The sequence below is a fragment of the Ylistrum balloti genome, unplaced genomic scaffold (genome assembly GCF_031769215.1).
Source record: "Ylistrum balloti isolate Yb309-2 unplaced genomic scaffold, AGI_CSIRO_Ybal_v1 Utg369874, whole genome shotgun sequence".
Lineage (NCBI taxonomy): Eukaryota > Metazoa > Mollusca > Bivalvia > Pectinida > Pectinidae > Ylistrum > Ylistrum balloti.
The window spans coordinates 27176-52264 of record NW_026782015.1 but is presented as its reverse complement, the minus strand read 5'-3'; the positions used below and the strand labels follow the sequence as shown (position 1 = coordinate 52264).

Sequence of the window (25089 nt, the reverse complement as noted above, 5' to 3'; positions counted from 1 at the left end):
TTACTTTCTGTGGTGACTGACATTTTGTTACTTTCTGTGGTGACTGACATTTTGTTACTTTCTGTGGTGACTGACATTTTGTTACTTTCTGTGGTGACTGACATTTTCTTTTGAAGGTATTTTTGATTTATATAATGGCTGTTTTTCAAGGGAAGTTGAAGGTCAGAGGTAAATGTTGTGACACGTGTCCGACGTTGATGGAAAGGTCAGAGGTAAATGTTGTGACACGTGTCTGATGTTGATGGGAAGGTCAGAGTTAATTGTGGTGATACCTGTCCGACGTTGCTGGGAAGGTCAGAGTTAATTGTGGTGACTCCTGTCTGACGTTGATGGGAAGGTCAGAGGTAAATGATGTGACACGTGTCTGACGTTGATGGGAAGGTCAGAGGTAATTGCTGTGACACGTGTCTGACGTTGATGGGATGGTCAGAGGTAATTGATGTGACACCTGTCTGACGTTGATTGGAAGGTCAGAGGTAATTACTGTGACACCTGTCTGAGGTCTGTATACAATAACTAATAACTAGTTTATTATTTATCGGATGGGTCATTATCATATGTCTGTAAAATTGTTTACGAGACAAATGTCGTGTGTATACGTATTTAAACAATGGAGATATATGGTATAGATCGATCAATATGGAAGTCGATTCCAAACAGAAATTGTGAGTACCCTTTCTCATCGGAATGAACGTTTGTATTGATCCGTGTTGTACATGCTGGGAAGCGAGCTCCCTGCACCACCGGCTTAAGTTTTTTTTATATTAAACATAGATCACAAATACTTTATATCTCAAAATCTCTTGACTATTCAAATTTTGAATTTATCGAAACAATCGTGATATTTGTTCGAAGACAATGTTCCGTGAGAGCATACTACAGTTGTATTACCATAAAGAATCGCCCACGCTTCTAGTCTTGATCTGATTTTGAAACCAAATACTGTGATGCTACAGCCATGTTGATTGGTGGAGCCTCCTACGCCTACACATTGACGTCACCCGGTACAAAAAAGCCAGTCAATCGATAGTTTTCGACTTCCTTCAGTCGCAGAAATAGTAATCATACGTTGTTTGTGCGAATGTGTTTTTTTATTCTTCAAGAATTCGGCAGAAAAAAACAAAACAATGATGGAGCTACGCGCTTCTCTCTGTTATTCCCACACAAAATCTATTCAAACATCTACTGTTTCAAACTCCACTCTAACCTGTTCATGCGATAGTCAATAATATATACAGATTATTCAAGACGATGTTAACGGCGACAGATGAACCTAGACTTTGACAAACATTCTCGAGAAATTAATATCATGGTTTACGGTCTTTAAGATGAAATCAGACTTTGAGTTTTAATCTGAATTCTAAGTATAATTCAGTGTCTTTGAAAAAACGAGAAGAGCACCATTTTTTACTGAACCTACGTCCTCAACGTTTAACAATTCGATGTGTTTGTCTATCAAACCTCTAATAACACCGATGTTTATGTAAAGAGGAGTGGGCTGAGACCTGGTAGTTAGATGTCAGACAGATATTAGGAGTGTTGTAAGGGAGATGACCATGGCAAGTTGAGGTTTCTATGTTAGGAAGTCTGATACAGAAACCGGTATAGGTTTCTATGTTATGTAGACAGATACGGTAACCGGTATAGCTTTCTATGTTATGTAGACAGATACGGTAACCGGTATAGCTTTCTATGTTATGTAGACAGATACGGTAACCGGTATAGCTTTCTATGTTATGTAGACAGATACGGTAACCGGTACTGCTTTCTATGTTATGTAGACAGATACGGTAACCGGTACTGCTTTCTATGTTATGTAGACAGATACAGAAACCGGTACTGGTTTCTATATTATGTAGAGTAACCGGTACTGCTTTTGACAGATACGGTAACCGGTAGTGGTTTCTATGTTATGTAGAATGATACGGTAACCGGTATAGGTTTCTATGTTATGTAGACAGATACAGTAACCGGTATAGCTTTCTATGTTATGTTGACAGATAAGGTAACCGGTAGTGTTTTCTATGTTATGTAGAAAAATACTATGTTATGTAGACAGATATGGTAACCGGTACTGCTTTCTATGTTATGTAGACAGATACGGTAACCGGTATGTGTTTCCATGTTATGTAGACAGATACAGTAACCGGTATAGGTTTCTATGTTAGGAAGTCTGATACAGAAACCGGTACTGGTTTCTATATTATGTAGACAGATACAGTAACCGGAACTGGTTTCTATGTTATGTAGACAGATACAGTAACCGGTATATGTTTCTATGTTATGTTGACAGATACGGTAACCGGTAGTGGTTTCTATGTTATGTAGAATGATACGGTAACCGGTATAGGTTTCTATGTTATGTAGACAGATACAGTAACCGGTATAGCTTTCTATGTTATGTTGACAGATAAGGTAACCGGTAGTGTTTTCTATGTTATGTAGAAAAATACAGTAACCGGTACTGGTTTTTATGTTATGTAGACAGATACGGTAACTGGTATAGCTTTCTATGTTATGTAGACAGATACAGTAACCGGTATGTGTTTCTATGTTAGGATGTCTGATGCAGTAACCGGTAAAGGGTTCTATGTTATGTAGACAGATACGGTAACCGGTACTGCTTTCTATGTTATGTACACAGTTACGGTAAGCAGTATAGATTTCTGTGTTATATAGACAGATACGGTAACCGGTAGTGGTTTTTATGTTAAGTAGTCTGATACAGTAACCGGTATAGGTTTCTATGTTATGTAGACAGATACGGTAACCGGTATAGATTTCTGTGTTATGTAGGCAGATACGGTAACCGGTATAGATTTCTGTGTTATATAGACAGATACGGTAACCGGTAGTGGTTTCTAAGTTATGTAGACAGATACGGTAACCAGTATAGGTTTCTATGTTATGTAGACAGATACGGTAACCGGTATAGATTTCTGTGTTATGTAGACAGATACGGTAATCGGTTTAGGTTTCTATGTTATGTAGACAGATACGGTAACCGGTATAGATTTCTGTGTTATGTAGACAGATACGGTAACCGGTATAGATTTCTGTGTTATGTAGACAGATACGGTAATCGGTATAGGTTTCTATGTTATGTAGACAGATACGGTAACCGGTATAGATTTCTGTGTTATGTAGACAGATACGGTAACCAGTATATAATTCTGTGTTATGTACACAGATACGGTAACCGGTAGTGGTTTCTGTACTACGTTGAGAGTGAGTTCGGTGATTTGTATATCCAATATTAAAGAAGATACATAGACCTAGCTATTGTTAAATTATTTAGCAAATCAGGTATAACCTTGAGTCCTTGTCAATAGTGTATTTCACTGATCTACTGAAAAGCTTACCAATCATTCACACACTCATACTGCTATTGAACTAAACAAATACTAACTACATGCACTATTCACAATATCACTAAATGCATAGTAAGCCATGGTGTACCAGTTCTGGTCAAAAGCGCGTGCACATGTGTAGTAAGTCGAATTGTATCAAATGTTTTTGTTTGATTGACATTCTAACCCTCTATGATAAAATATGGACTTGTCCGATCGGTAGAATAGTTGAGTCCATTTTACATAGGGGTACGGACGACGATGACTTCACTGGACCATACACCGGAGGAGTAGCCATTTTGAAAAAAGTATATACCTGTTTCATTACAAAGACAACGTTCTTTTCAGAATAATTTGATCGGAATAAACTTTGTTCATTAGTCTCTTCAATCCTAATGTTTCCTTAAATAGTGTTCATTTTGTTGCTCCGAGTCTGCACATGGATGCATTTGTTCGGAACAAAATTCGGCGTGGCTATTTAGAATCAACGCAATCGATAAAATGACCATATAAGTAAAGTAGGTCAAAATCTATTCAGTGACAACCACTGAAGCGTGTAGTTCCGGTGTAGGGGCCAGTGATACTGTGTCATTTGGAAGACATTCGCCAACACGCTAGCTCGCTCGCTCTCTCGCTCTCTCACTCGCTCCCGTAACCATGGTAAATAACACAATGATAAAATAACCTTTAAACATTAATTGCATAGAACTGCACCGAGTTGACCGACTTATAATCATCATAATGGTATTTATAGATACAAATCTCGTGTTTTTTATCGCAGTTTGTAAGGACTAATCGTCCAGGAGCAGCAAACGCCAGACAACGCGGATTGGTTAGTCCATCCTTGGACGTCAAAACCTCCCATAACCGCCCGTTCCGCGCGAGCAGATACACAGTCGAATTACATATAACAAGAATGTTTCCGTCTGCATCCACACACATTCCCTGTAAGGACACAAAACTTTCATTCATGAGTTTAAAATCGTTTTGTTTGAAAGTTCTTAAACCTCTTCCTTCAAATGAGAATATTTTGATGCAGCTGTTTCCGGAATCGGATACAATGATGTGTTTTTCTTTGTCGAAGCACACGAAGTAAGGGTAATCAAACTCATAGTGATCGCTTCCGTACTCACCAAACCCATGAATGACGGAGCCATCTTTTCGAAATACCGTCACACAATGTTTACAAATGTCGGTTACCGCCAGGTCGCCATCCTTAGAAATATCAAGGCCATACGGGATATCAAAAATCTCGTTGTCCCCAATCACCTGCACTAGCTGACCTTGGAGAGAAAATATCTTCACGCATGCGTTTACACTGTCTGTTAAGGCCACATGTCCGTCTGTTGTCATGGCAACACACATAGGAAAATTGATCTGGTCCACCTTGCATCCTCGGGTCCCGAAATTTGATTTAAAGATCCCCTCGCTTGTGAAAATCTGTATCCGGTGATTGTCCGTATCAGCTATAACGATATCGCCTGTAAAGGAAAGCATTTCCCGGGAGCATTAGACCATCTTCGATAACCTTAACATATACCGGTATGTACAATATACATCCATGTTGTGTGGTCATAAGGGGCTACCTCAATCACTCCCAACATTTATCGCATTACTACATGTTGTTGTAGAAAATCAATATTTCTAATTATTGAGTACTATCACATCCCAGTAATCTTCCTGTAGGTATGCTTATTTCTTGTAATCTCATTTTCACGGGCCTGGCGGGTAACAGTCGCCCCTCCCCTTTAACCCCTATTCGCAGTAATACAGCCTCTCTTTAAGCCGCCTCTTTGACCCTTTGCACATCCTAAGCAGACACAATCATTGTGAGATTGCTTACTCGCTCTGTAATATTGGTACACTAATGACCACGTGACCTATACAAATTGTCTGCCTGGAGCATGTCTGCTGTTGTGGTTTCAAACTCCATGCATCGACTGTGATATTGGATTTTTTATGTAAGACCAAGGATGAATTTCTATTTATTTTCAAAGGGCTCTAATGTATTGTAAACCTAGTATAAACTTTATACACTCAAACAAACAAACAAACAAACAAACAAACAAACAAACAAAGCAATCCCAAATTCCCAGCTATCATTAGAAACTAAATGAATCAAGCTTAAATTATGGTCCAAAAGACGTTTTGATTCTTTGTATGCTACTAAGAAGGATGTTGTGAGTGATTATAAGGACTCACCTGACTTCGTGACGCATATACCACAAGGATTGTTGAATTGACAGCGGCCCCGGCCCCTTTTGCCAATTCGGCGAATCAGTTTCTGATTCTCCATGGCTAACTTCCGGTCCTGCGTATACGAGGAAATAGTTTCCCGGAGGAGATGCATCATTTGGGAGGCAAAAGGGTTGTCTCTCAAACATGAAGCCGTTTTTGATGGAGTCGGGACAACTAAGTTGTCTGTAAAGAAAATCAAATGACATTTATTTTCCTTCATTTAAAAGTTATTAAACTTAAACACAGTAACATATTTCAATAACGAAATGATCATATCGATTTAAACTTGCTTGTAGTAAACCAGTACAAACTATATGTACTATCGTTCGAGATTGTTATGTTCTCGTATCACACCTAACTACATTATCAGTAACTGTCGGTAGTGATGATTTCCATGAACTACAGTTACTGTCGGTAGTGATGATTTCCATGAACTACAGTTACTATCGGTAGTGATGATTTCCATGAACTACAGTTACTATCGGTAGTGATGATTTCCATGAACTACAGTTACTATCGGTAGTGATGATTTCCATGAACTACAGTTACTATCGGTAGTGATGATTTCCATGAACTACAGTTACTATCGGTAGTGATGATTTCCATGAACTACAGTTACTATCGGTAGTGATGATTTCCATGAACTACAGTCACTATCGGTAGTGATGATTTCCATGAACTACAGTTACTGTCGGTAGTGATGATTTCCATGAACTACAGTTACTTTCGGTAGTAATTTCCATGAACTACAGTTACTCTCGATAGTGATGATTTCCATGAACTACAGTTACTATCGGTAGTGATAATTTCCATGAACTACAGTTACTATCGGTAGTGATGATTTCCATGAACTACAGTTACTATCGGTAGTGATGATTTCCATGAACTACAGTTACTATCGGTAGTGATGATTTCCATGAACTACAGTTACTCTCGATAGTGATGATTTCCATGAACTACAGTTACTATCGGTAGTGATGATTTCCATGAACTACAGTTACTTTCGGTAGTAATTTCCATGAACTACAGTTACTTTCGGTAGTAATTTCCATGAACTACAGTTACTATCGGTAGTGATGATTTCCATGAACTACAGTTACTATCGGTAGTGATGATTTCCATGAACTACAGTTACTATCGGTAGTGATGATTTCCATGAACTACAGTTACTATCGGTAGTGATGATTTCCATGAACTACAGTTACTATCGGTAGTGATGATTTCCATGAACTACAGTTACTATCGGTAGTGATGATTTCCATGAACTACAGTTACTGTCGGTAGTGATGATTTCCATGAACTACAGTTACTTTCGGTAGTAATTTCCATGAACTACAGTTACTATCGGTAGTGATGATTTCCATGAACTACAGTTACTATCGGTAGTGATGATTTCCATGAACTACAGTTACTATCGGTAGTGATGATTTCCATGAACTACAGTTACTGTCGGTAGTGATGATTTCCATGAACTACAGTTACTTTCGGTAGTAATTTCCATGAACTACAGTTACTCTCGATAGTGATGATTTCCATGAACTACAGTTACTATCGGTAGTGATGATTTCCATGAACTACAGTCACTATCGGTAGTGATGATTTCCATGAACTACAGTTACTGTCGGTAGTGATGATTTCCATGAACTACAGTTACTTTCGGTAGTAATTTCCATGAACTACAGTTACTCTCGATAGTGATGATTTCCATGAACTACAGTTACTATCGGTAGTGATAATTTCCATGAACTACAGTTACTATCGGTAGTGATGATTTCCATGAACTACAGTTACTATCGGTAGTGATGATTTCCATGAACTACAGTTACTATCGGTAGTGATGATTTCCATGAACTACAGTTACTCTCGATAGTGATGATTTCCATGAACTACAGTTACTATCGGTAGTGATGATTTCCATGAACTACAGTTACTTTCGGTAGTAATTTCCATGAACTACAGTTACTTTCGGTAGTAATTTCCATGAACTACAGTTACTATCGGTAGTGATGATTTCCATGAACTACAGTTACTATCGGTAGTGATGATTTCCATGAACTACAGTTACTATCGGTAGTGATGATTTCCATGAACTACAGTTACTATCGGTAGTGATGATTTCCATGAACTACAGTTACTATCGGTAGTGATGATTTCCATGAACTACAGTTACTATCGGTAGTGATGATTTCCATGAACTACAGTTACTATCGGTAGTGATGATTTCCATGAACTACAGTCACTATCGGTAGTGATGATTTCCATGAACTACAGTTACTGTCGGTAGTGATGATTTCCATGAACTACAGTTACTGTCGGTAGTGATGATTTCCATGAACTACAGTTACTATCGGTAGTGATAATTTCCATGAACTACAGTTACTGTCGGTAGTGATGATTTCCATGAACTACAGTTACTGTCGGTAGTGATGATTTCCATGAACTACAGTTACTATCGGTAGTGATGATTTCCATGAACTACAGTTACTATCGGTAGTGATGATTTCCATGAACTACAGTTACTATCGGTAGTGATGATTTCCATGAACTACAGTTACTATCGGTAGTGATGATTTCCATGAACTACAGTTACTATCGGTAGTGATGATTTCCATGAACTACAGTTACTTTCGGTAGTAATTTCCATGAACTACAGTTACTATCGGTAGTGATGATTTCCATGAACTACAGTTACTTTCGGTAGTAATTTCCATGAACTACAGTTACTATCGGTAGTGATGATTTCCATGAACTACAGTTACTTTCGGTAGTAATTTCCATGAACTACAGTTACTATCGGTAGTGATGATTTCCATGAACTACAGTTATTATCGGTAGTGATGATTTCATTTCCACGTATACGTCATACCAGTTGTAGAACCGGCATTTTAAAAACAATATTCCAATATTACAAGGTTTTAACGAATCTTATATTTCATATTTTATAATGAAATAACATGTCTAGAAAGTCATGTTTGTCCCGGACTCATATGCTGTTGTAATGTGATTTTATGAATAATGAAAATGTGTTCGACAATTAAATATAATATTTTGAACTTTGAACTTAAACTTGAATTAATATCAAGTTCAGATAGACATGAGTGTGTAGTAGCACAAGTTCCAGCGCCATTTTTCTCTAAGTTCTACAACATGTAATTATTTACAGAAGAGAAAACCGATAACTGACATCCCAGTTTCTGTTACGCTAAAACATTCTTAATAGTATTGGCTTCGATAAAAAAAATGTTTTATTCAACATTCATAAAGCTGTTGCATATAAATGTAAGCTCGACAGTGGAGTCCCATACCGTGATGTATGAAGTAGTGTCCATCACGGCATCTAAACACGCGAATCTCGCGGAGCGTTTTACTCTCACGCAGAATATATGGGAGTTTTTCTGGAGATAGGTAAAGGAATTATTCTACCTATGTAAATACATACAGTCATGGTTATATTGTGCATATATTATACAAACCAATGTGGTTGGTGAGACAATATTAAGAGAATGTTTAATGAAATAATATATATATAAAAAAAACAAACAAACACACAAACAAACAAAAGACATCCAAGACAATCACAATGTGCAATGAAAAACTTGTTTAAACAGTCCTGATGTTAAAAAAAACCACACACTCACACCCACCCACCCACCCACCCACCCACACCCACACACACACACACACACACACACACACACACACACACACACACACACACACACACACACACACACACACACACACACACACACACACACACACACACACACACACACACACACACACACACACACACACACACACACACACACACACACACACATACACACAAACAAAAGGTGCAAAAATCTGATTCTGTGCACACGATGACAATATCTCATCAGACCAGAAAATCTACATTATAACTTATGTTGGCATATTGTCATAAATAACGGCAGCATTGAGAGGACGCTGTTAGGCCTGAATTACACAAGCAAATCCTCAGAAATACATGCACAGTGAAAACTGCTCGTAAAACTGCCATTTGTATCTATCTTACTGGTATTCAGCGGAACAAGAAGTTCGATTTGCCATAAAATTGTCGACGACCTGTATCACTTATACTGGACAAATTAAACAGACCTGACGGAGAACTGGCTTCCTGTTCTCACCTCTAAGTTCTCTGAATATAGTCATATTTCTGTCAAAACGAATAGGCTTATAAAGAGAATATCGGTGTTGTAATGTAATGGGCTAGTCCAAAGTTACAAATATATAAAATAGTAACCGTCTATTGAACGTATGTTTGAACAAAATGATATTCCAACAATATCAAGTTGATACTGACCGTGTAATTGTTGTTATCGATCGCGTGTATAATTGCACACAGAATGATTGAGGAAATTTACATAATTATAAATGCCTTTGTAACGTAACCGCCAGCATACCGGGCATTTAATGTACCGTGACAGAAAGTTTGAAACCATGATAGTAAGTTACATTGTCTAACTCCACACTATACTGGCTGTTACATTGTATTTTCTAACTCCACACTATACTGGCTGTTACATTGTATTTACTTACCCCACACTATACTGGCTGTTACATCGTATTTTCTAATTCCACACTATAGTGGCTGTTACATTGTATTTTCTAACTCCACACTATAGTGGCTGTTACATTGTATTTTCTAATTCCACACAATACTAGCTGTTACATTGTATTTTCTACCTCCACAATGTATTGGCAGTTACATTATCTTACCTTAACATTGTATTTACTGGTACAATATCTTAGCTCCATCCTATATTGACTGTTACATTATCTTAACTCCACCCTATATTGGCTGTTACATTATCTTAACTCCACCCTATATTGGCTGTTACATTATCTTAACTCCACCCTATATGGCTGTTACATTATCTTAACTCCACTCTATATTGGCTGTTACATTATCTTAACTCCACATTGTATGGCTGTTACATTATCTTAACTCCACCCTATATGGCTGTTACATTATCTTAATGTTTATTGTCACCTGACGAATTTAGAGAAGCCTGCATCATTTATAATACGTATGTATCTAGGATAAATACTGTGGATTTACAATTGGGAGGTGACGTCCTAACGTCGCCAAGATCTGCTACAATATTGACTCGAGAGACAAGAGCTAATCACTCGCTCAGTGAGATATCCACATATTGTAGTACGGAGTCACATTGTCCAGTGTTGTCCTACTTGTACCAGGCGCCATATGGTCCCGTGTTGTCTTACTTGTACCAGGCGCCATATGGTACCGTGTTGTCTAACTGTTACCAGGCGTTAATAGTCCCGTGTTGTCCTACTTGTACCAGGCGTCATATAGTCCAGTGTTGTCCTACATGTACCAGGCGTTATACAGTCCCGTGTTGTCCTACATGTACAAGGCGTCATATAGTCCCGTGTTGTCCTACTTGTACAAGGCGTTATATGGCCCCGTGTTGTCCTACTTGTACAAGGCGTTATATAGTCCCGTGTTGTCCTACATGTACAAGGCGTTATATAGTCCCGTGTTGTCCTACTTGTACAATGCGTCATATAGTCTGGTGTCGTCCTACTTGTACACGGCATTATATAGTCTCGTGTTGTCCTACTTGTACAAGGCGTTATATGGCCCCGTGTTGTCCTACTTGTACACGGCATTATATAGTCTCGTGTTGTCCTACATGTACAAGGCGTTATATAGTCCCGTGTTGTCCTACTTGTACAAGGCGTCATTTAGTCCCGTGTTGTCCTACATGTACAAGGCGTTATATAGTCCCGTGTTGTCCTACTTGTACAATGCGTCATATAGTTTGGTGTCGTCCTACTTGTACAAGGCATTATATAGTCTCGTGTTGTCCTACTTGTACAAGGCGTTATATGGCCCCGTGTTGTCCTACATGTACACGGCATTATATAGTCTCGTGTTGTCCTACATGTACAAGGCGTTATATGGCCCCGTGTTGTCCTACTTGTACACGGCATTATATAGTCTCGTGTTGTCCTACATGTACAAGGCGTTATATAGTCCCGTGTTGTCCTACTTGTACAAGGCGTCATTTAGTCCCGTGTTGTCCTACATGTACAAGGCGTTATATAGTCCCGTGTTGTCCTACTTGTACAATGCGTCATTTAGTCCCGTGTTGTCCTACATGTACAAGGCATTATATAGTCTCGTGTTGTCCTACTTGTACAAGGCGTTATATGGCCCCGTGTTGTCCTACTTGTACAAGGCGTTATATAGTCTCGTGTTGTCCTACATGTACAAGGCGTTATATGGCCCCGTGTTGTCCTACTTGTACAAGGCGTTATATGGCCCCGTGTTGTCCTACTTGTACAAGGCGTTATATAGTCTCGTGTTGTCCTACTTGTACAAGGCGTTATATAGTCCCGTGTTGTCCTACTTGTACAAGGCGTCATATAGTCCCGTGTTGTCCTACTTGTACAAGGCATTATATAGTCTCGTGTTATCCTACATGTACAAGGCGTTATATAGTCCCGTGTTCTCTTATAAACATTTGATCTCTATTACGTTACATATTTTGACGAAATAGTGAAGAAATTCGGCTATTGAGATATTTGAGAGTATCGACGAGACAATTTGTTATGGACTGAGTTTATATAATATAATATAATATAATATAATATAATATAATATAATATAATATAATATAATATAATATAATATAATATAATATAATATAATATAATATAATATAAAGGAATCTGTGCTTGTAATCATTTGTAAAACGTTCAGATTTTGCATGAACTAATGCTTTCTACTAATAGATCACATAAAAGTTAAGATAAGATAAAAATACATGATGAAATATTAAATATGAAAGTACGACACAAAAAAGATAAAAGAAGAATTACAAAAAAAAAATAAATTATGTCATAATATGTGTTATATGCTTAATAAATAACAAGGGTGTTTAAAGAGTTTTTACATTAAAATATATTCAGAAAATATGAAGAGGTTCATATATATACATATCTAACATTTGAAAATAAATACGTTTAAATATGTATTTTTAGGCTTAACATAGCAGGCGAATCGGGCACTTGTCACATACTTCATTAAAATATATTTATAAAAAAGAAGACAGTAGAAAAACGAAGAGAAATTAAATAAACCCTCCGAAAGGTACATACCCAGCCTCATTATTACCAGTGGGTTTTGTTCGTCAGAAGAAGTGGTGTGATGAAATAAGAAATTTTGGTCGCTGGGACTTTGAACCAAAACTACGGGCCACTTTTAACATCTTGAACCTGTGAGGGTGAAAAAAACACATGGGAACAGTGCAATCTACAGGTGGGCAACTGTAAACAACCCGAGAAACCAGGTTCACAAAAGCATGGCTACGTATCCCAACACGCGTAGAAACAGGTTCACATAGCTATGACAGCGTATAACAACACACGCATAGAAAAAGGTTCACATTGCTATGACAACGTATCACAACACACATAGACCAGGTTCACATAGCTATGACAACGTATCACAACACACGTAGAAACAGTTTCACATAGCTATGACAACGTATCACACACACAGAAACAGATTCACATAGCTATGACAGCGTACCACACACATAGAAACAGGTTCACATAACTATGACAACCTATCACACACATAGAAACAGGTTCACATAGCTATGACAACGTATCACAACGCACATAGAAACAGGTTCACATAGCTATGACAACGTATCACACACATAGAAACAGGTTCACATAGCTATGACAACGTATCACACACATATATAAACAGGTTCACATAGCTATGACAACGTATCACAACACACATAGAAACAGGTTCACATAGCTATGACAACGTATCATAACACACGTAGAAACAGGTTCACATAGCTATGACAACACACGTAGAAACAGGTTCACATAGCTATGACAACACACGTAGAAACAGGTTCACATAGCTATGACAACGTATCACACACACATAGAAACAGGTTCACGTAGCTATGACAACGTATCACACACATAGAAACAGGTTCACATAGCTATGACAACGTATCACACACATAGAAACAGGTTCACATAGCTATGACAACGTATCACAACACACGTAGAAACAGATTCACATAGCTATGACAACGTTTCAAAACACACGTAAAAACAGATTTACATAGCTATGACAACGTATCACACACATAGAAACAGGTTCACATAGCTATGACAACGTATCACAACGCACATAGAAACAGGTTCACATAGCTGTGACAACGTATCACAACACACGTAGAAACAGGTTCACGTAGCTATGACAACGTATCACAACACACGTAGAAACAGGTTCACATAGCTATGACAACACACGTAGAAACAGGTTCACATAGCTGTGACAACGTATCACACACATAGAAAGAAACAGGTTCACATAGCTGTGACAACGTATCACACACATAGAAACAGGTTCACAAAGCTGTGACAACGTATCACACACATAGAAACAGGTTCACATAGCTATGACAACGTATCACACACATATATAAACAGGTTCACATAGCTATGACAACGTATCACACATATATAAACAGGTTCACGTAGCTATGACAACGTATCACACACATATATAAACAGGTTCACATAGCTATGACAACGTATCACACACATATATAAACAGGTTCACGTAGCTATGACAACGTATCACACACATATAGAAACAGGTTCACGTAGCTATGACAACGTATCACACACATATATAAACAGGTTCACATAGCTATGACAACGTATCACAACACACGTAGAAACAGGTTCACATAGCTATGACAACACACGTAGAAACAGGTTCACATAGCTGTGACAACGTATCATACACATAGAAACAGGTTCACATAGCTGTGACAACGTATCACACACATAGAAACAGGTTCACAAAGCTGTGACAACGTATCACACACATAGAAACAGGTTCACATAGCTATGACAACGTATCACAACACACGTAGAAACAGGTTCACATAGCTATGACAACGTATCACAACACACGTAGAAACAGGTTCACGTAGCTATGACAACGTATCACAACACACGTAGAAACAGGTTCACATAGCTATGACAACACACGTAGAAACAGGTTCACATAGCTGTGACAACGTATCACACACATAGAAACAGGTTCACATAGCTGTGACAACGTATCACACACATAGAAACAGGTTCACAAAGCTGTGACAACGTATCACACACATAGAAACAGGTTCACATAGCTATGACAACGTATCACACACATATATAAACAGGTTCACATAGCTATGACAACATATTACAACATGCGTAGTTTTAGATAAAGTGTGAGACTTCTCTGATATTTTTTTTTTCAACATACTACGGCTGAATTAGATGAAACAGCAAGCCTTAATATGAAACTTTCAGAAGTCACGAGACAGAAAAGACAACCACCTAATATGGTATAACGCAGTTATTTATACATATCGTCTTTATAATTTTATACACTGTAGAGACGAAGCGTGATACGAAGACATTCAAACAAAATATTATTGAAATCAATCCAACACACCCTCCATAGGTAATTCTATAAAACTACATGAACACCATGTCTCGCGCGACCTGCTGTAAATCGTCTGCCGCCTCCGCGTCAACATTACTGCTATGGTACGTACGTGGTGGACTGTCCACCGAGACTCGTACATCTGTCTTTATTCCAGAATGTGTGGTTTCTGTACACTTAATTCCTTATTTGGAACAAAGTAAAATCTTTAGTCAGCGTTGTGTAATGCAGTATATAACATTCATGTAGGAGATAGGTGGCTGAACAGTAGATACAAATAAAACCTTCCACAATTCAGAAACTGTAACATTGATTTGTCAATAAATAAAAGAAATTACATATTCACATATTTCCACATTTTGGGTCACAATCGATGGAAATGTAGCGTATTGTTCTTGGTTTGAAGACGAATGGATAAGGAAAATAACTCCTTAAAACAATCGCAACAGAGTAATCCGTTTCAGACTAATGGTACAATATACTGATGGTATTCAACATGTTTACGTACATGTTTAGCTAAGGGTTAATCTTCCACATGTTTCCCCTCTTCCCATGTATCTGAGACGTAAGTATAAAGTGACTATTTAATTTCTCCACGAAAATGCTTTCAGGGGATTTCATTACTCTAACTAATTATTAAAGTTTCGCGGTCCATTCCAAATATCGATATTTATTTACTGTATCATCTGATAAAACAGAAAAACAAATTAATCGTTAGTTTTACTATCCATAGTGTTCAACCAGAATACTAGTTGGGGTTAAATGGAATAATATTGTTTGGTTTCGGTGCCTATTGAAACACACAACATATGACGTCAGGACTTTCCGCCAATATATCATTCAAAATATAAACAAAAAAGAGTTCCAAAAGATGAAATTGTTATCATTACCCTTTATCTTCACAAACACTTATAATTAATCAAATCTTTTTTCAATTATTTGCTATTTTAATTCACATTGTGTTCATGAAACTAATGTTTAGAATGTATACTACAGTGTGGAGTAAGAACTACTTTACGCGGCTGAACATTGCTAGTAGTGGTGACGCGGTGTTGAATTCGATCATCTATCATTGTTGGTTATAGTGATGATGTTAGCTGGTGATAAGTTTTTGGTAAGTGGTTCGATACTTACTTCTGACATGTACTATTAGTCAACAGGGACACAGCGACGTGTTCATATAGGATAATGTGTGGAAGAAAATCAACGTATGAGGTATTCCCAGTGAATTGGTACCAAACTGAGACTTCTTTCAGTGGAAAAGAATGCAAATATTGTTAAGCATTTTCTGTCATCCTTTTAAGTGTGATTAAAAAAAAATCATTGAAAACAATAATTTGGTTCGGTTTTTACATAATTCAATCCTTTATAAAACAAGCATTTCCATTGGTCATTTTATGTCATCACCCCATAACAAAATTAATCAACGTAATTTTGTAATGTCAGACTTGATTGGCCAATGTGGCGGTGTAAGAGATTATCAAAGAAAAGAGTCCACTATAAATGTAAAAAATATTGATTTAATTAAATTATCAGGATTACTTTTAATAATTAATAAAAAGGTTTTGATCAATAACACAAAGCGGAGAGTACTTTACGCTTTATTCCGAGTACACTAGTATTCCGAGTTTGTGTTATGGCTCAACAACAAGGATAATGACGTATATCCAAACCTCTTGTCTTTTCCATGTAATTAAAACTTAATATATCACGCAATATGCATCGGTCACTGCTTCCATGTTTTGTGTGCGTGTTCGAGTATGTGCTTATGTACAGGCTTATATAGTACAAAAGGCACGCACGTGAACAACGTCTTACCATACAAAGTTAGAATCAGATACCATGGAGATTAATGATAGATAAAACACGATGTCCACGGGCCTTAACAGCCATCTGACTACAAAATAATTCAACAGGGAGAAGGCTTATTTTTTTCTATTTTGAATGAAGTCTTACAAAGAAACTGTTGCACGTGATGCAGATGGTAGTTTTGGTGAGCAGTAAGTAACTGTAATAAGTGTTACCTATTTTTCTGACAGTAAAATTTTCAGACAGCATTCAACCCTAAATCTGAGTCAGTTTCCTTTCTGAAGGCACAGCCCTTGTGTCGAAAGGGATTCATCCTGTGTCCTATATATACGAAATGCGTTTTCCCCAATGATATTTCAGCAGGAGTGACATTCGAGGCCCCGACCTTCGGTCCGCATCAATTATTTCAGAAATAATTGTGTTCTTCCAATGATGTTTACAAAAGTCTGTGACCTGAACCTTTGTTATTTCATTACCTGTTTATTGTTTTTTTTCCACATGATACTTACGTTACAAAATAGTATCCCTGACTGCCATGTCAAAGTTTTGACAAGGTCGAAAAAATAACACTTTGTTGGCTACCTTTCCTTAACATTTCCAACAATGTTTTAGCTCAATGGCACTAGTGGAACTGGAAAAGAAGTTTAAAATATGATTGACAAGATGGCGGCGATGGCGGCCATCTTGGATTTCAGACAGACCTTAAAAATAACACTTGGTCAGGACCATCTCATAATCATTTCATGCAAGTTTGAGCTCGATCCAACTGGTTTAACTTTAGAAGAAGTTTAAAATGTCAAAAGTTACGCATAGCGGACGTCGGACGATTGCGGAGGAAGCACAATTGCTATAGTTCATTATAAAACTGTTTCGTCCTTCTATGACTCGTCAGAGTTTATTAAAACCTTGAAGGCGACTGAGGAGAGTCCAAATTGAACCCAAAACCTCAATTACAACGTCATGCCGGACAAATTCATTTTGAATGAATCAAAACATCACTTGCAGTATGCGGCAAACCTCGGGGACTTAAAGTCCATCAGCAAAGGTGTTCCTACCTACCTCCAGCAATGAAAAGTTGTTACTGTTATCAGAACAATTGCTTTACAGAAGAAACCATCGGGTTTTACTTCTGTACAGATGGTACATATACCAAATTATCTACAACACCAAAGTCAGACATATGACTTGGTATTTATTTTGTATTGAATAATGGACCCCTTTTCCGGTCAAACTTGTCTTTCATACATCCATAAAAAAAGCTCTTATTGACAATTCCAGACTGCAAATATACGCCGCTCATTCAATGCTTCATTTGAAAATTGAAAAAAAAATAATCAAACAAAATGATATCCATCGTCAATTTTAAAACAATGAATTAATTCTTGTTAATTACGAATGAAAGTAGCAGGTTAAGTTTTTTTACTGATAAATCGATGTGTATGCATACATTATTAAACAGCATTTTTTATTGTATAATTTATAACCCTCACAGGAATTCCTATCTTCACTTCCGGTGGGAATAATGACGTTTAGAGATTCACGTCGTTTGTATACGGATATTGAAGAGAATCATTCCGCTGTCGACCGGGATAAGCAGGTTTGATAATGGCTGTCGGTCGGGGCATTCTGCCCTGTATCGCTGGCGTTCTATCCACGGAAAATTTGTATACACAGCTTATTGATTAACCGATTTGCCTTGTATAGCGTAAAAAATGGAGCTGGGGGTTGTTAAGTAAGTTGATCAATGGTACAGATCTCCATGTTGGATCAGAGTTCATAGTATGCCGAGGTTCATCCCAGGTCTCATAGGCTTTACAACAAGAATCCAATCATTGAACGCTACATCAGTATTTTTACAGCATCAACGACAGACATCATGTGTATTTGCCAAAACTAATTACTAATTACGCACAATCAGACGAAATTACATTTTACAAAATATCAATAGTGAGTATTAAGGAAATGTACACAGAAAACCCCCATTGTAATCAATGGGAGTGTGTTAAACAATTGTGTTAAACAATGATGCTAAAGCACCATATTTACCGAATATTGATGTAGTAAACTCGTCACAATCATTGAGCAAATATTTAAATGTGAACAATACTTCTCAATATATATAGCCCCCACACTTTAACATAAACACACCCCGCACTACTTCTCAATATATACAGCCCCCACACTTTAACATAAACACACCCCGCACTACTTCTCAACATATACAGCCCCCACACTTTAACATAAACACACCCCGCACTACTTCTCAATATATACAGCCCCACACTTTAACATAAACACACCCCGCACTACTTCTCAATATATACATAACATAAACACACCCCGCCCCCACACTTTAACATAAACACACCCCGCACTACTTCTCAATATATACAGTCCCACACTTTAACATAAACACAACCCCGCACTACTTTTCAACATATACAGTCCCCACACTTTAACATAAACACACACCGCACTACTTCTCAACAAATACAGCCCCCACACTTTAACATAAACACACCCCGCACTACTTCTCAATATATACAGTCCCACACTTTAACATAAACACAACCCGCACTACTTCTCAATATATACAGCCCCACACTTTAACATAAACACACCCCGCACTACTTCTCAACATATACAGCCCCCACACTTTAACATAAACACACCCCGCACTACTTCTCAATATATACAGTCCCACACTTTAACATAAACACAACCCCGCACTACTTTTCAACATATACAGCCCCCACACTTTAACATAAACAAACCCCGCACTACTTCTCAACATATACAGTCCCCACACTTTAACATAAACACACACCGCACTACTTCTCAACAAATACAGCCCCCACACTTTAACATAAACAAACCCCGCACTACTTCTCAACATATACAGTCCCCACACTTTAACATAAACTTCATTCAATGAGGAAAGGTATCTTCAAATTCTCCAAGCTTTCGTTCCTTCATCTCTAATATACTTTAAGTATATAAAATAAACTTTTAACTTGAATTGAAAACATAAACCATTTGTTGAATTTTAGAGTTAACGCCCCTGTGACATGCTTTGACTTCACGCCTCCCCTATCTTTCACCATATTATCAGATTTTTCAGGCAATCTGTATATTGGAATATACCTTTACTAAATGTCGGACTTCCAGGAGACAAAAACGTGTCCAATTTAACCGTAGCGAATGCATCAGCCTTCGACTGAATAACTAACATAAAAGCGGATGTCAGAGATATGCTTATTTGAATTTGCTTTAAACAATAACCTTATTTAATGATTTGAAATTGTTACAAGGTTCACTCGCGGATATGTGTGAATTTACTTTGAAATGGGAAAAGTGCTACATTCATGACTTCTAACAGTAAAAGGATAAAAATCATTGAATTATGTCTTAATTAATTCGCTCGGTCGCCTGCTAGGTTTCAAAACTAAAGGACCCTAGCATCAATGACGAATCTAAAACGAATCTGTTATATGATGTTGTATTTCGTTTACTTTGAACTAATGTTTACGTTTTGTCTTAGCTTTTTAAATAGTATTTTAAATACTTTCATTGATAACCTAATCAAATTATTTTGTGATCGAGTTCATGACGTTATGACTTGGTCCAAGAGATCGTATTCAAAATTTTCACAAGACCATCCCCATTCATAACTCGATCCCCTGGCTGTTCTATGATGACTAAGTCAGGTAATTGTCTGTAGTGAAGTGATAGAATAAAACACACTATTTGTTTAAACTGATTACTTTTATCAATAGTTTGCTCCTACGCCATACGGAAATATTCAAAACAGTCTACTGTTTTCTTAGTGTAATACAGAACAGTCACCATAGCGAAACCAAGACGTATATTTTCAATCTTTGAGCTGTGTATTACGACAATGACTATTGTAGATGCACGTTGCAATTATAATAATTGTATATCGCTTTTAAACCGAAGTGATTAACACCTATACCCAACAGCATGCTCGTAACGATGTATCACCAGTCATACACTGTGCGTGAATCTCGTAAACAAACGCCAAATATCACGCGAGTTTTTTTCTCGAACCATTCCAATTTCCTTGTCTTGGCAACTAGCCAGGATAGCAGTTCGAAATTTCTCCATTCAGTATTTTGGAAAAATCAATATGTAACTACATGTAAATTTAATGTGTTTTCTAGCTGATTCGGAGCATTTGGCGTGTTTTAGTTCAATGTGAAAAAAATTGAATGGAAGAGGCTGTGCACGGTCGTGGCCGTAAGTCAAATGATTAAATATAACGAAATCTATATTTAGTTGTATGTGTACCGGTTCTCGGACAGGTTATTAACGGAGCTGTATTGAACCAGTCTTTCGTTCACTGGGTATCGGATATTTTGGTCGAGATATCTTCATTGTTCACCTGGAAACTGTATACAACAAGGGTATATTTGAATCTGACGAACACTCTCCAAAAACAACATTATTGTGGGCTTTTCCAGCGTATGAATCTTGTATTTGGCAATATCTATGGCACACATCTGTAAAAATATGTTAAAATGGAGAGTTTGGAAGAGTAGAGAATATCGTTTTAACATGTAAATTACTGGTATCTGTTTCTGACACATATTTATGCATGAGCTATGATAGTAAAGGTGTATTTTACTCAGTCAGATGCTAATGTATATGTCAGATATAAACACCGATTGTCACTAGTTTGTGTGTTTATGGATATTTATGTATTTTATACTAAGTGCGAGATGATCCAGAATTCAAAGATTATATGATTTGAAAAAAAAAATCCAAAAAATATGTCATTTCAATAAGTTGTAAGATTCTTTGGCATCAATTCAGCATACAGTTATGCCCCGGACACGAAATTTTAACAAAGGGCAATAAATCTGCAATAAATAAGTTGAGGGCACTGACATTGGTGTATTGCACATCGTCTTAGTGTGCCAAATATATACACCAAGTTTCATTATCCTAGTAAAAAAGAAGCAAAATCATGCTCCGGACAAGATTTTTTTTTAAAAGGACAGTAACTCAGAAATTAAGGGGTTTTGGCCCTTGAATCTCGTATACTTCACATTAGCTTATTGCATTTGATGAACACACTAGTTTTTCTGATCCTTGCTTATTTTTGAGCAAAACTGTTTTCCGGACACGGAAAGGATGGACGAAAAAAAAGAACGCATGGAAAAAAACGTCCGCCCGGACGAACTGACAGCCAAAAGCGGCAACTAAATTCTCCCCCGAAAATTTGCGAGGAGCATGATAAAAAGAATATTATTAAACTGTGAAATAATATCCTATGACTTAACAGTAAAATAAAACATGATTTAAAATCTCCTATAGTTATTCATTACAATTCGTTCGTATTATGTCTTAATGTCATTTACGCTTTGAAATGTATTTCAAAATAGCATTATATTTACATGTAAGTCTAGATTTTATTAAAACTTCCTATAGTGTGATCCTCCAGAGCCCCATTTTGAAGTCGGCACATTAATATTATTATTATTATTACAGTTTGTATTGTGAGCCTCTGGAGCCCCACTGGTAGACTGTCCATTAAATAGGACTTCCGTCTGGACTTGGTATATATAGGACACCGCCATGCACTTTCTTACCAGTAAAATGATGTCCATTCTCCTGGGTTTGGGTGGCAATGATCAATAGGGAGCTCTCTGTTAAGTATGAAGATTGTCCATCTCGCCATTAGCTTCACTAGTCAGGAAAGCTTACACAGTTTATTTATCATCAGTCACAAACAAGTTCACTATAAACACCAGGTAAATTTTACTTCAGTAGATTTAGCGATGTGAGCCTCCCTTTTAAAGGTTTGAATTTTCAAATAAATTGTCGATGGTCGAATTCTTATTGACCAAAAATAGAGAATGCACAAAGTTAACTATGCTGTAGACTTGCTAAGTAAAGGCTTTGCACATCAGACAGTATACTGTTTGGAATCCATATCAATTAAGGCTGTAACGGATCTGTTAGGTAACACTAGGTACTGCTTTTACAAAACGGGTAGGTGACGAATATGTAATAAAAAACCACGAACTTTTCCCATTAAACAAATCAAAACGTGTTGTTCTATCAGCAGCAAATATTGCTTTAGTTCCGTGTCATTTTAGCTCAATCTAAAACGCAGTTTTTGTTAGATGGTGCGTGATAAAAAGCCAAATAAATGCCCATAAGAACAACCATCGGTTTGGTAGTTGCCTCCCCTTAAAATGAAGGCGTATTCTGGGCCTTCTAATATATTTATTGTCAGGGCCATACATTCTAAACCGTTGAAGAGACTGGCAGTATATTTTCAACTCCTAAAGCCGATTCGGAGTGAACTGCCGTTAGTCACTGTGACCTTGAGAACTTTGAAGATCTAATAAGTTGGAATGTTTCCATAAATTCATTGTCCGGGCGATAATTTTTAAACTGTTTAAAACATTTGAATGAAAGTTGCTGTTTAACTTTATCACCTAGTGACGAAGTACAGTCCTTTGTAATTGGATCAATGCGACATTTGCTTCCAAGTCAAAGGTCAAATAAGGATTTATTTTTCCAAGTAATTTCTTGCCCTGGCGTTAACTTTTAAACCATTGAAGACATCTTCTTGAAAGTTGGTGTATACCTGTATCATCTATTGGTGAAATGCAGTATTTTGTCATCAGATCATTGCGACCTTGACCTCGAGGTCAAAGGCAAAATAAGTACAAAGTGTGTATATCAAATGAAGTAAAGGAGATGAAGGAATGACTACGTAACGGGGCCCGATGCCAGCTATGACTGGCGACTGTGGCCTGTAATAAGCAGTTTTAAACAACAACCGACAGCTATCATCTATGTCCGGACTTCAGACAAGATCTGGTCACCAGACACTATCATCAAATCAATACATGCATTTTACATGCCTTACAAGCTTCTGTCTGATGTATTGAGAGAACCAGACAATCATTGTGTTACTGACCCTTGTAATACTACCTGCTGTCAATAGTTTTGCATATACAAAACAATTTAGACAGAAATGTATCATACATCTACTTGTTTGTTTATATCGATGAAGCGGTTTGTTCGGCTTTCTACCGTTTCCATCACTGCTTCGTTCGAAGCATTCCATTCCATTTTTATCGGTGTTAAATTTATGTTTCTCAATCTTAAATAATACCAATGATAGGGATAAGAATGACCAGAAAGCAGCCTTTAAGAAACTTATGATAGTTTATGGTGAGTTTTGACAATATTACGACAAACAATATGAAGACGCTGCCAGTTGAGGCTCAGAGTGCGACATATACACCAGTAAGACCGGGCACGGTTCGCCAGCAGTCTCATCTCGTGTAACCCAGGGTAAGACCCCTATCCCCCAAAATGCTAAATAATTGGTTGAATGTTCCGAGATAAGGGCTCGCCTAGGTAGGTACACACTTTCTTTATGTTATTAAGTGATATATTATTAAGAATTACCAGTCAGACGAGCACGTCCTGTCTCCAACAATCCTCACAAAGAACAAGGGCGAAGGCATCCTAGCATTTGTAAAGATAATAAATAAAATTTGTTGGTACTCATGTGACATTACCTAATGTCGCAATATCGGAACCACACCTCTTGCTACTCATGTGACATTACCTTATGTCACCATACCTAGACCTAATATGTTGGTACTTATGTAACATTACCTAAGTCACCATACCTAGATCTAATATGTTGCTACTCATGTAACATTATCTTAAGTCACCATACCTAGACCTAATATGTTGGTACTTATGTAATATTACCTTAAGTCACCATACCTAGACCTAATATGTTGGTACTTATGTAATATTACCTTAAGTCACCATACCTAGATCTAATATGTTGCTACTCATGTAACATTATCTTAAGTCACCATACCTAGACCTAATATGTTGGTACTTATGTAATATTACCTTAAGTCACCATACCTAGACCTAATATGTTGGTACTTATGTAATATTACCTTAAGTCACCATACCTAGACCTAATATGTTGGTACTCATGTAACATTACTTAATGTCACAATATCTCACCTATTGGTACTCGCGTAATATTACACCAAATGTCCTTGTAGGATCTGTGATAAATGTCCTTTATCAAACGACAAGAGTTTAATATGCCTGGTGCTTTTTCGGTCCTGACATATCCAATCATTT

General features: G+C 37.3%; 1 protein-coding gene across 1 annotated transcript; it reads right to left on the bottom strand.

The window, feature by feature from the left end:
- Window positions 1–4037: 4037 nt before the first annotated feature.
- Window positions 4038–10857, bottom strand: LOC132546060 (tripartite motif-containing protein 3-like). Its single transcript, XM_060209757.1, has 3 exons — window positions 10806–10857; window positions 5553–5771; window positions 4038–4831 (listed from the first exon to the last, which is right to left on the bottom strand). The coding sequence occupies exons 1-3, from the start codon at window positions 10855–10857 to the stop codon at window positions 4038–4040; spliced, it is 1065 nt and encodes a 354-aa protein (XP_060065740.1).
- Between the last annotated feature and the right edge of the window lie 14232 nt (window positions 10858–25089).